At 30.1% G+C, this 13055-nt stretch overlaps 1 protein-coding gene across 2 annotated transcripts; it reads right to left on the bottom strand.

Annotated features, from left to right (window-relative positions):
- Positions 1–1377: 1377 nt before the first annotated feature.
- On the bottom strand, positions 1378–12416 carry LOC123670739 (exportin-4-like). Of its 2 annotated transcripts, none has more exons than XM_045604277.1 (9): positions 12258–12416; positions 11797–12183; positions 11155–11459; positions 9492–9779; positions 8538–8712; positions 8124–8428; positions 6958–7429; positions 6050–6219; positions 1378–5011 (listed from the first exon to the last, which is right to left on the bottom strand). In XM_045604277.1, exons 1-9 carry the CDS (start codon positions 12306–12308, stop codon positions 3745–3747), a joined length of 3420 nt encoding a protein of 1139 aa, XP_045460233.1. In that variant the 5' UTR covers positions 12309–12416; the 3' UTR covers positions 1378–3744. The 2 variants fall into 2 exon arrangements, with proteins under 2 accessions (XP_045460233.1, XP_045460234.1); XM_045604278.1 differs by having other exon boundaries at positions 9492–9789; positions 11186–11459.
- Between the last annotated feature and the right edge of the window lie 639 nt (positions 12417–13055).

The following is a 13055-nucleotide window of genomic DNA, read 5'->3' as shown; positions in this document are numbered from 1 at the left end:
GTGTTTTACCAATTGAAAAGTAGACATGAGTCTCTTATTAAAAGAAGTATTCAACCAACCCCCTTAGGTTTCTAAAAATGGCATTACGAACAGTTTTTTGATTTTCTCTTGAAACAAATCAAGCAGATATATTTTAAGAGAATTAAAAATCTGCTTGTGTTGGTCAAATAATTTTTTTCATAAAGGACCTACACTATTTTGCGTAACAAAAGAAGCTTCCATTAAATCTAGAATATTTTTAATTCACCATTTTTTACATAGCAGTCCATCGGTCTAACCGCCTACTGCAATACAATAATAATAATATATTGCTCGCTTTTATCTCTATTCATTAACATTCGGTAAACTACCAAACATAATTTTCATAAAATAACACGTTACTCAGACAAAACATTTATATATGACTATTATAAAATAGAACATAGCTGTAATATTTTTTAAAAACTCGCCAAATAAGGCCTCATACAATGAAAAATTTCAACTTTTTTCGACTGAAACTTTGAAAATAAATATGAGTAAGAAAAAACAAAACTATAATTTATGAAAATTAATTGTCTGCGAAAGAGTGTGGCACAATGCTCTCTTACTCTTCCTTCACTCCTAAAAAAACAGCACTTAACAGTATACCCTTATTTTCGATCTGGTAGCACTATAATCTCCAAATATGCTCTAATTTACGCATTACTGACGTTCGCCTTTTATTAAAAAAAGCTGAAATTCCTAAGAAACCTGGATGTGAATACTAAAGTTTCACCCCAATCGAATTAGTACAACATGAAATATTGAGGTTTTGCAATTATAACGTTTATACAACTTGTATATCTGCATCTGAGATAAAACAAAAACACTGAGATTCAAGTATTGTCAACTTTCTATCTTTGAAAATTTATTTATTATAGAAACTACAGAAATCACAAAATTTTTTTTGGTACTTAATCCTCTTAAAAAAATTATGTGGAACATTTGCAATGCATGAAGTTTAAAGTACCTAAGTAAAAATTAAAACTCAACAATCAATGAGTATAATTTGGAATTAATCAAGACGCAATTTAAAAGGTTAATGCGACCTATGAGGTTTTCTTAAACGTTATAAATAAGTAGACCTCTCGGTGATGATAGCAGAACATTTGCCAAAGAATAATTCAATATAAGTAGAAAACTATCATAGTAACTTTTAAAATTATTCAATTGTAACGAAACATTTATCCCTTATATTTAACTAGGTTGAAATAAAGGCCACTAGAAATTAATTATTGCCAATTACATATTGAAATTCATTAGCATGTTCAATATATAGTATCAAATATATAATTTCTTAAAGTTATCACATTACTTAGACAAAGTAATTAATTATATATAACAATTGAGAAACAAACATTCAAACTATGACATATTTTATTCCAAAAATTTTCAACTTCACAAGTTACAAAATTGAGACAAAAATAATCAACTCAATTTGATTTATATGAAAGTGTAAGAAAATTTGAATGTAAATATTAGGTATGAAAATATAGAACAAAAAGTTGTGAAAAAAAGAATTCCTATAAAGACGTATTATTTAGAAAAAATTGATAGTGATGTACACATTAGTTGAAATCCTCTTCTACTTTATATTAAATCAAGGGATACGAATAATTTTCCCACAAAATGGAATATTGTTGAGGTCCCATTTGATAAGCTTGCAACATATATATTATTATTCCTTGAAAGATTTAAAACTGCAATAAACTCATGAGATAAAAAGTAAAATTTGTAAAAAGTATAGTTACAAGTAGGTAAGGTTGAATAAGTAATATTCTATGGTACATAATCAGTTCAATAATTCGGGCCAGTACAGCCAACACATATGTCATACCCTAACATACAGTACTATGTATTTCTTGACAAACTATAATGAGATGAAATATTTGTATCTAATATATTTCAGATAAAAACAATAACCTTAAATCAAAAACACTGAAAGATTCATGCCAGTATTGTCAACTTTCTTTGAAATTTATTATTACTATAGAAACTTATTATTATAGAAACTATGAATATCACAAAAAATTTTCTTTAGTATTTATGTACAGGTTGGTTCAAATTTTATGTTTAATAATGGGAGATGTGAACCTACAGCTGTTAGATAAAATTTGTGGCACATTTTCAAAGGTCTATCTTTGAGAAACGAGAGAAACTAAAAACTGCATCTCGATATTTCCTTTCATTTTTGAGATACAATTTGAATTGGAATTTTCAATTTCCTCAAACCATCCGTATTCTTGATGCTATCACTTTAAAGTATTATTAACGTGAAATTTTCCAAAAAATCTGATGGCTATACTGAAAAAACTAATTTCTTATAAGTTTTTGAGTTATAATATAAAGTGAAAAAATAGGTACTAATTGGGAAAAACATAACTTTGTATTATTACTTAAAAACTTGTGAGAAACTGATTTTTCAGTATAACCATCAGGTTCTATTGAAATTTTAACTGCAATAATGTTTTTGTTTCATAACGATAACATCAAGGTTGTTATGATGGTCTGATAAAAATGAAAAATGTTTGTTCATATTTCGGAAATAAAAGAAAATATCGACATGTGGTTTACATCAGTTTTTCAAAAAATGTGCTATTCATTTTCTCTAACTGATGTAGTTCTGGACATCCCACTATAAGACATAGAATATGAACCACCCTGTCGTACTAGATTCTCTTAAAAAGATTAATGAATGAGATATAATACGGTACACAAGGTGTAAATAAATAAGTGCAAAAAGTTCAAGGGATAACTCTGACAAATAATAGGTCTTTTATTAAAAAAATAATTAAACCAAACCCTTTTTATCATTTTTAAAATCTATTTTAAAAACAAAAACAATACCTAAATGAAATTGGACAGGATTCTACGAACAAGAGAGTATTCAGCAAATATTTCGAGATATTACTCTGTAGTTCTCAGGGGAAGAATAAGCTACCCCTAAAATCGTTTCCTATGAAAATTATTTCCTTATTCATAGTTTATCATTTAAAAATTCATTTAAATAGCTTGAGTTATTCTGATTTATTATATAATCTGCTCAAGATGGAATTCCAATCAATCTTGAATTTATATAGCAATTTCTTTTTTTTTTTTCAGGAATGTTAATTATAAGAAACAATTACAAGAGAGGTTATTAGTCTCCAATTTGTAAAATTTAATTTTAAATGAAAATTTGAAGTATTGTGGGACACAAGCTCAAGGGGTGGCTTACCCTTTGAACTACAGGGGAATACCAGCAAAATATTTTCATAGTACCCTCTTGTTTGCAGATTACATCCTCTTGATTCCATTCTAATTATTTATTTTGTTTTTAAGAGGAAATCAAAAACCTCTGGTTTTTCTATAAAGAATCATCCCTCGAATTCTTTTGCTCTTATATATTCACAATCTGTATATTAAGTTCAGAAAACCTGATAAAAAAAGGTTAATAAAATTAATCAGTATAATTTGGTATCATTATGAAATTTTTCATGATGAAAAAGATTAATTTGACTTTTGAGCATTCTCTAACTTTAAGAAGAAGATCTATTTGTTCACTTGAATGGAACACACTTGAAAACCATACAAAACCTTTGCAACATCTAACAGTGTCTCAATTGAAAACTGATAAAGTATTGCTTCTTTAAAAATACATCTTAAAATCACAATCAAGTCTAGGATTCAACTTGTTAAATATCACCAAGTCAATTGACATCACTCACATCCAGTAAAAAAATAAATTTATTTCACTAGCAAAAATCCTTGAACATGGAACACAAACTTTTCAAAGTTTGATTTGAACTTAACCCTTGATGTTCTTTCATTATCAAACTCTACACCTGACAGCAATCTTTCAAAAGCTGCCGCTAATCTATTTGATACCATTGGGTCTTGCTGCATTTGAACCATCGCATTAGTAGACATCTCGTATTCCTCAGGGTAGCAACACATCAATAGATACATACATTCGCCAACACTACTCAAAAGGTCTGAGTTGATTTGATTGGATAAGGTCATATTTAATAGCATCCTGACAGAAGGTCTTAATACTTCATAAATGCGCTCATGACTTAACTTATGTTTGAACATATAACCGCAAACTCTTGTGATGAAATCTAAGCAAGACTGCGTTATCTCTGGTCCAAATTGTGATAAACCCACTTCAATTGTCCCTAGTATAGACATCATTACACCGTTACTTAAGTAACAGATCTCTTTGGGACACATGTCGTTGATATGTGTCAACAGGCGGTAATACTGCAAACAAAGATTTGGATACTTCAACATATCACTATTTAGGAAAGGCATTATGATGCAAAACCCTTGCATAACATGAGTTGATGCCTTCACAGCGTTCTCAGCATTATCAGACGGACAAAAATCTAAATAATCTTTCGATAAAAGATATGTTAGAATGTCTAATATCAAAGATAAATCTTGGATGATAGATTCTTCTGCTGATTTGTCAGATGTTAATCTTTTCGCCTGACAATTGGAATATGATTTGATGAACTCAATACTGTAACGGAACATCTTGAGAGCTTGGTCATGTTTCAGATAACATACCATATATCTAGCCGACTGACTCATTAGCTCAAGAGTAGCTTGAACGATCACTTGGTAATTACAATAAACCCTTAGAGAAGACACCATTGCTTCCATTATTGGGTACATATTGTTGAAAATATCTTGTGCACTTCTCATTGCAGCTCCTTTAGAAATTCCGATAAGACATTCTAAAATATCAATCAGTTCATTTTGGACAGCTTCGTTGTGTATATTCAATTTAACGTTCGATATGAGCATGTTGAATCTACTTTGAATTGGCTGAAATAGTTTTTCCATGTACTGCGTCATCAAGATGGGGTCTTGACAGAAGGTAATCCCAGCTAAGGCGAAGCCTCTGTATAGCCCACGTCGAATTTCAGGAGGTAGATGTCCCGGTTTCAGTTCGGTCTGCATGTTAATCAGACTGCAGATATTATCTGCGCTCATGAAATACTGAGACCTGAAATATTCAATATGTAAATTACTTTAATTTGATATTTCTTTACAAAAAATCCACACTCTTATAACTATCACTCATTCAAATATCTGGAAGACTACAAAATGGTAGGAAACCTTTAAGGACACAAGTCCTGAGATACCATCAAGAAACTATAAAGATATAAAAAGTATAAATCTACATTTTTTTTATGTTGAAAATCAATACAAATGAATAGAAGAGAGCTTAGATGATGACGAAATTGCTGATTCATCAACCAAACTTTTAACGTTATTATATGACTTTAATGAAAAACTCGGCTAAAAACAAAACATCCAGAAAAAGTACTATATCATACTCTATAGCCATGATGAGAACCATTAACTTAAAAATTAAAATATATAGCAGGACCATATAGAATGCAGATTAGATGGTATCTTGGAATATCTATATGATAGAAAAATACAAATAGTAGCGGCTGAAATAGTTCAATCATCATTAAATTGTCATTTGTTTTCGAGTTATAGCTATATTATCAAAATTTCTCATTATTACATTAATTCCTAACAAATTCTCAAATATACCCTCGTTGACTTCCAGACATTTTCTACAAGAAAGTTCTGTGGGCAATTTCAAACAAACCATAGTCCAGTCAAAACAGCAACAAACACATTTTTTTGTACTTTGTTCCTGTCATTAATCAAAAACAAATAATGATTGAATTGAGAACATTTGAGATGCTTTTAATAAGTTTTACATGTAGGACACATTTCTGAAGTTCGATTCATTGCTCATGATTCACCCTGTAGAAATAATGTCTGCGATTTTCATGAACTGAAATGGTAATTCTTCTTTTCTGTATCAACTTCATATTCATTTGAATTTTGTTTATGGGATTGCTAGGCTTGAGTATTTTTTCAAAATTGGATTCCAATCTATTACAATTTTAAATTCTTATGTTCATGAAATTCTTCATCTATATTTCAACTTTAATCATAACTACCTTATTTTGAAAGATGCATTCACCACACAATAAAACTACTTCGTAAGGTTTATACTTACTTATTTTTCACGGAGACTATATCGCCAAACAAATCCACAGTGTCTTGCAAAAGTACAGGTTCTGAATAAAAATTCACTATATTATTCTGAACTTTGGATATTATGAAATTGATTATAAAATTGGCTCCTTCTGTATGCTTCCCAAGTGTAGACATAAAGATGGGACTCAGCTGAAACAATCCATTAGAGAAATAATAATACACTCAAATCAGTTCTGTATTAAACTCTAATTCAAGTATGTATTTCAAATTTCATAATTGGCTGTTCTACAAGATCTATGAGAAACTTTAACAGATGATAGCTGCAATAATTCTGAATTTTATTTTTCCCTATGAACACAGTTCAATCTATTTTATTGTTAAAGTTAAAAAAATGTATGAACTTCAACCATTGCAACAATAAACAATAAAAACTGTTCCAAATGTCCACCTTTGGCTTAGACGCAGGCCCCACATCGACAAAGAGGAGATTCTGTTACTCATCGGATCAGATTCGGGTCCTTTCTTATTTGTTTATTGCATCTTGCATTACTATCAAGTAATTGTTGATGAAATATGTCCTCATAAATAGAAATCTAATGGATTAAGATCCGGTGAACAAGGTGGCCATGGTATTAGTTCCCCTTGACCTATCCATTTACTCAGGAAATCATGTTTACGGATGGCAGGACAGAAGTGGGCCATCAGTGAGTCAAATCTTATCGTTTGAGAACAATTCCGGTTTAAAATTCAAAATATACAGGCTTTAAGACAAAATTATAGAGCGATCTGTTGGGAGAATGAGCGCTTAAAAAGAAACAAAAAAGTGTTCTTTCTGAATGGAATACACCTAAATCCCAGTGATATACGTAGATAAATCAAACGAGTCTAAATTATTGTTGTATTAAAGCAATTAGAATCAGAACCTACCTGTGAATGGTCACTATCGTTTGGTACCAAATAATACATACAGAACCGTTTGATGAACCACATCAGAGAACAGCTCACGAGGGGGCTCATAAAGTGCCCCAACTTGATAGAAGCAGCAGAATCCTCAATGACACATAATCGTAGAGCAGCTGAGAAGATCCTGATCACATCATCGCATTGATCAATGCAATCGTTCACCCAAAGGAGATCTTGAGATTTAGCTAGGGTCTTTAAGGTAGCATCTAGGTTACTCTGCATATTCATCCTCCTCAACGAATGAGACATAACTTCTGAAGGTATAGATGGTGTTTCTCCGTCACTGTCCATAGCTAAAACATGTCCAGCTATTATGAGAGTCCAGTGGAGATCTTCGAAAACGCTTTCCATTCTGGTGGATTCTTCAAGGGTCAAAGCACGGACCTCCATGATTTGCAGTATAGATTTTAGATGTTCTGTCTCATATTCCAATAATCTGAAAACAAGTTGATTACGTTTTTTCACTCTTTCAAATTCTTCCAGAGTTTTTTTTGTGTTCAGTTTTCCAAGTATTTATTTGTTTACCTCTTTTATGTTGAACTTCTTTTTTTGTTGAGTATTTCATTGGCTTCCTTTTCATGATGATGAACATCAACCTCACCACAGACCATCCATAAATAGAGTTTACAGTGGACATGAAAAGGAAGCCAATGGAATACTCAAAAAAAAAAAGTTCAACATAAAAGAGGTAAACAAATAAATACTTGGAAAACTGAACACAAAAATTGGTATTACTGATGTATATATTACATATTTTCATTAATTATGAACAGAAGAAATATTTTAGACTGTTGTGCCATGAATATCAGTTCAACCAAGATCCATGTCTGAAGGGAAAATTCAACTTACTAAATACATATCACTAATCCTCAAATTTAGATCCTAGATCAAATTTAGGTGTGTTTTTAACTAGTGAGCATAAATGCTTGCAAACCGAACTTCATTTCAATTATCAGATAGATATTTTTATCTAGGACCCAAATAGTGGAACAGAAAAAATTATCCAACAAATTAATTTAACATATCTTTTACCTCCTGGATTCATAGTTAAGTCTTTATTATCAAGAGGTGAAAGAGACCTTAAATTTCAAGAATTAATTTATTCTGCAGACTGAAATCTATCAACTCACTTGTATAAAATTGGCAGTGAATATTCCAGTACAAAGCGTCCGAAAATTCCAATAACTTGGAGTTGATCTTTGTACTTGATCCTATCTGAATCCTCCTCATTCTCATTTAAGATCTCTTCTTCTTCATAGGTAATATTCTTCCTATAGCCATTTGGAGGAGAAATACGACCCTGGACATATTTGCTGAATATACGAATAGAAAGATCTTTAATTAAAGCAACTTTTGATTCTTTGCCATAGTCTGAGAATAAATAGCACCAAACACTTATCATATTTCTGAACGAATCCTCGTAAATACAGTCATCCTGTAAAAATGAAAAAAAAAATATATATTACCTGATAGGAAACAAAAATGACGGAAGGGAAACAAATCACGATTTCAACAATATTTTGAATATTTATGTTGTTACTCACGAGATCATCTGTCACAGATTTTTCATAAAAGTAGACAGTCAATGTTGTCATTTCTTCTAAAAAGGTTTCTTGTTGATTTGTACTTAATCCATGAGCAATTTCATGATGATAACAAAAACAAAGTTTTTTAGCAATTGAAGATATTCCTAGCGCTTCTTTTCCATCAATATTAACACTGAAAAAAAGTTTGAAAAATGTATATGCCTTTCTTCTTTTAGCAGAAAATCATTATATTATGAATGGTAAGAATTGAATGTTGGTTTTTCTTTCACTCTACTCAAAATGGTTAGCACATTCAATCGAAAAATTGATGCTATCATCAGAAAAGTATAAAATAAAAATTTTATCTTCCCAAATAATCACTAAGACTTTTTATGATTGATTAGTAAAACAATATAGTCAATACACCAACAATCCAACTTACTGAAATTAATGATTTCAACTTAAAAAATATTATTGTTAAATCCAAAAAATACAATGAAATAGTTGAGATAAAAAAAATGATCTGAATATAAATTTAGATGTGTGCATCAGTTGTTCATTTTTGATTTATCTCTCATCAGCAGCTTTTATTTCATATCATATTTGATATCTGAAACTATGTTCCATCAGAAATGAAAAGGTTTTTTTTATATTTTTGAACGGAAAAAATCTAATATTTCAGTGACAACAGATCTGATCGAAATTTTGCATGTATATAAAAAATAATAATTTCAAGCCTCTCGCAAAGTTTTGTGCTGATATAATCATCAAAATCATAAAAAATTCAAGAAGTTAATGCTTTTTCATTGCAACATTAGAGACCACATATATACCTATACAGCTGTGCAGTCTCCAAGGGTGAAACTGACGAATGAATGAACAAGCGCTCAAAAGCTCCTGACTTCAGTACTTTCCTCATTTTTTTAATATGACATAACCCCTATCAAGTATTTATCACTCTGACCAACTCACCTCGAAATGAGTTTTGAAAAATTCTCAAGATATCTGATCACATATGCAACTCGAGCTTCTTCACTATAGATCTTTCTTCCATCCATACCTTTAGCAGTCACAGAGGCTAATTGTACCAAACATGTAAGAGCATGGTGGGAGAGCTCTTCTGAATACCTTACCTTCCAGTATATCATAAACATAAGTGGTACCAATTCAGGAGCTAGCAATATTTCCTTCCATTCTACAGTAAAATACAGCAGGGGATAATCTTCCACATCACGGGTGCTTTCAAATTGTCCGACTATCCTTTTAGGAGGTACAAAAAAAGTCAAGGAAAATTCGGAAAATAGTTATTTTTCAGTGTAAAATCGGTTGTGTGTATTTGAAGCAATAAACTTTGATTCATTTTTAAGAATGCATCTTATTTAAAATGAACATACATCTAAGTAGTAGAGAATATCCAAAATATGGTTTTTAGAATATTAGCAGTGAAAACATTTTTTTATTAGTAATCTCATCTATCAAAGTAGTTACTCTTATGAAAATAAAATGCAAAGAGTAAGTGTCTAACTAGTTCTCTTTCTTGAAGAACTGTGAATTTTATAAAACACAAACTGAAAAAACGGTCAAGTCCTGATTATTGAAGAAATAAGATGATTTCTTCATTGAATATTCTATTTTCATAGAATATCATTTAGTCCAATATTTATCCCAAAATAAATTATTGAAATTTGTTCCTGTTACTTTTGAAACCGACTTCTGTATCAAATTTTATACATCTAGCTCTCATAGTTTCTGACTAAGACCCAAGATTCATTATTATTATCAAAAATAATAAATCAATAAGATGCAAATTTTACATAAAGGATCATCTGTTATTTCTATTAGTGTATCGGGTGTCCCAAATTCGTTGAGGGGATCTCAGAATCCCTTTGAGCTAGAAAAAAATGAATGACACATTTTCGGGCTCGATTTTTGAGACAATTTGGTGGAAACCGCAACCTCATAAATTCAACTGTTTTTATATTATAAGAGAAAATTGGAAAATGGAGTGAAAAGAAAAGTTCTCAGAACTCCTTTATTACTGGAGCTATCAACATGGAACAAAAACATTCTTTTAAGAAGAATCCATTGGTCTCATCACTTGTTTTTTATTCATTTATTATTATTAATTTCAAGGTATGGTAAAAACTTGTGTTTTTTTTTAAATGTAAATCATATAAATTTCTATAACGAATGAGAAATTGCTCAATTTTTTCCTTTTCAAAAATACATATAACATGAGATATAAATTTTTATCAAACTATAAAAATCATCAAAAGTTTCAGTTTCACACGGAAAATGTAATATAACTCCAAAACTAATAGTAATAAAAACAAATTATTACATCAATGGATTCTTCTGAAAAAGTGCTTGTAGAATGTTTTGGTTCCATGTTGATAGCACCAGTAATAAAGAAGTTCTGAGAACTTTTTATTTCACTCCATTTTCCAATTTTCTCGTATATATGAATTATGAGGTTGCGGTTTTCACCAAATTAATTGTCTCAAAAATCGAGCCTGAAAATGTGCCATCTCAATTTGTTTTTGGTGTAATTTTAAATGTTGTATTTGTACTATAACTATAAGATGTGTATAAATATAAGAATCAATTGTTATGAAGCTAAGTTACAAAAGAATACCTCGTTTTATAAATTAGATTTGCAAGGATATCAATTACGCTGCTATAGCTCCAAATCATAACTTGTTCTGCAATTTGTAATAAACTTTTAATGAAATGTGCTGTGATTGGTTCAAATGGAGTATCAATTCCTGTAACATCCTTTAATAATCCCATAACAAATTTGAAAATTCGTATTAAATCTGTGTTTTCAAATTGCTTTTTGCATTTGTTATGGACTTCCCAAGGCAAACCCAAATCACTTGATTTACATGTTGTTGCATATTCCTGCATGAGAATTAGAATAAGTTGACAGCCTAATATTTTCTGAAAAAAAAAGATGTTTTATATGTATTGAAGAATCAACATGATCAATATCAAATGTTCTTTCGGACATAGAGCAATAAAATAAATTATTAACTTCAAAGAATAAAGCATATATAGATAAAATTCATTAAAATTTATTTTATCTAAATATGCTTTATTGTTTGATTAATAATTTTTTAATTGCTCTCTCAAAAGAATATATACTTATATACTATCAAATGAGAACAAATTAAATCTAATAAGTTGGTAACAATTTCGATAAATATTACTTTCAGTATACTTATAGAAGTAATAAGTTCCCACAAACAACTTAATCATTTTATCAAATATAATGTACCTTTGAGTTTTCAGCAGTATTAATCAAGTCCTCAACCTGATTCAATAAATTACATCTTTGTTTTCCATTATCATCAGCACTTATTCTTTTCACCATTATACTTATTGCTATAAGTATTTTATCCCTTACAAAACAGGGAATATCTCTTGTAACAACAAAGTTGAATAAGTAATTTATTAGATCTTCTTTATCTGAAAATGATACAAAATTCCATTCTCTGACTATTCCCCTTTTTATCACTTCTGCTGCTTCAAAATGCAAGTAATCTACATTCGATTTTTCCAAAATTTGTCTGCATGTACGAATGGGAGTTTTTGTATTTCTGAAGTCGAGCAGAATCTGCTCAGCTTTTCGTCTTTCCTCATTTGTGACTAAATTGGGGGCAGCCTACAATGAAATAAATGAAAACATAACAAATCGGACAAAGGAATATTCTACGATTAAGAATAAAGCGTTATTACCATTATAACACGGGCAGCCCCCTCTAATTCATTCATGAAACTTTCATTCATATTTCTTTTAATTTATGTTTACACGATTCACTTTAAAAAATATATTTAACAAACTAATGACGAAACGAATGTGCTAGGTTAGATTCACAGACTAAAATGTAAAACATAAAATCATAAAGTAATTTAAACATAAAAATATATGCCAATGCATCGAACTAACATAAAGTTTGAAATTTTAGCACAAAGTGAATATTGAAGGATATCGAGTAAAAATCCTTTTTGAAGTATGACCAGATAAAGTTAATTTTGTTGCATTTTTTCAAAATTCATTCTGGAAAATTTTCTCTGAATATAGGCAACTCTATACACAGACTCTTTATTTATATACCAGAGAGCACTGCGAACAACCATCGTGGAAAACAAGTATTCCTGTACATTCAGGTTACATTCAAAAAATACATGCACCAACGATCCAACTTTACCGCATTCACAATTGGGTGAGGAATTGATTTTGATCGTATATAAATGTTCTGGTGTCAAACAATGTCCTGATCGTAATCTCATCATAGTTGTAATGTGTTTTCTTGTCAAATTATTTTTTAATAGTTTATATGGCTTATCAATTGTACATTTTTTATCCCGATTACGCATGTGAGTGTATGTTCTTCCCTTATTTCTACCCCACTTTTGTAGTGTTCTGATCCAATTTTCCCTTATTTTATATTAATACACTATACACAAAACTCGAAAAGTTTGAGATTCAAAGGCCCATTAATATTTATGAAGTAATCTTTACAGATAGCATTG

This window comes from Harmonia axyridis, chromosome 1, assembly GCF_914767665.1.
Source record: "Harmonia axyridis chromosome 1, icHarAxyr1.1, whole genome shotgun sequence".
Taxonomy (NCBI): Eukaryota; Metazoa; Arthropoda; class Insecta; order Coleoptera; family Coccinellidae; genus Harmonia; species Harmonia axyridis.
This window is presented reverse-complemented; position numbering and strand designations above follow the sequence as displayed.

Bases quoted from the DNA above. Each gene is read 5' to 3' on its own strand.
- LOC123670739 (XM_045604277.1), bottom strand. From the start codon at position 12,308: ATGAATGAAAGTTTCATGAATGAATTAGAGGGGGCTGCCCGTGTTATA. The intron at 8,713-9,491 runs GTGAGTTGGTCA...ACTTTTTTTCAG, and splicing joins TTTTCAAAACTCATTTCGAG to TGTTAATATTGATGGAAAAG. The intron at 5,012-6,049 runs GTAAGTATAAAC...TGAATATTTCAG, and splicing joins ATAGTCTCCGTGAAAAATAA to GTCTCAGTATTTCATGAGCG.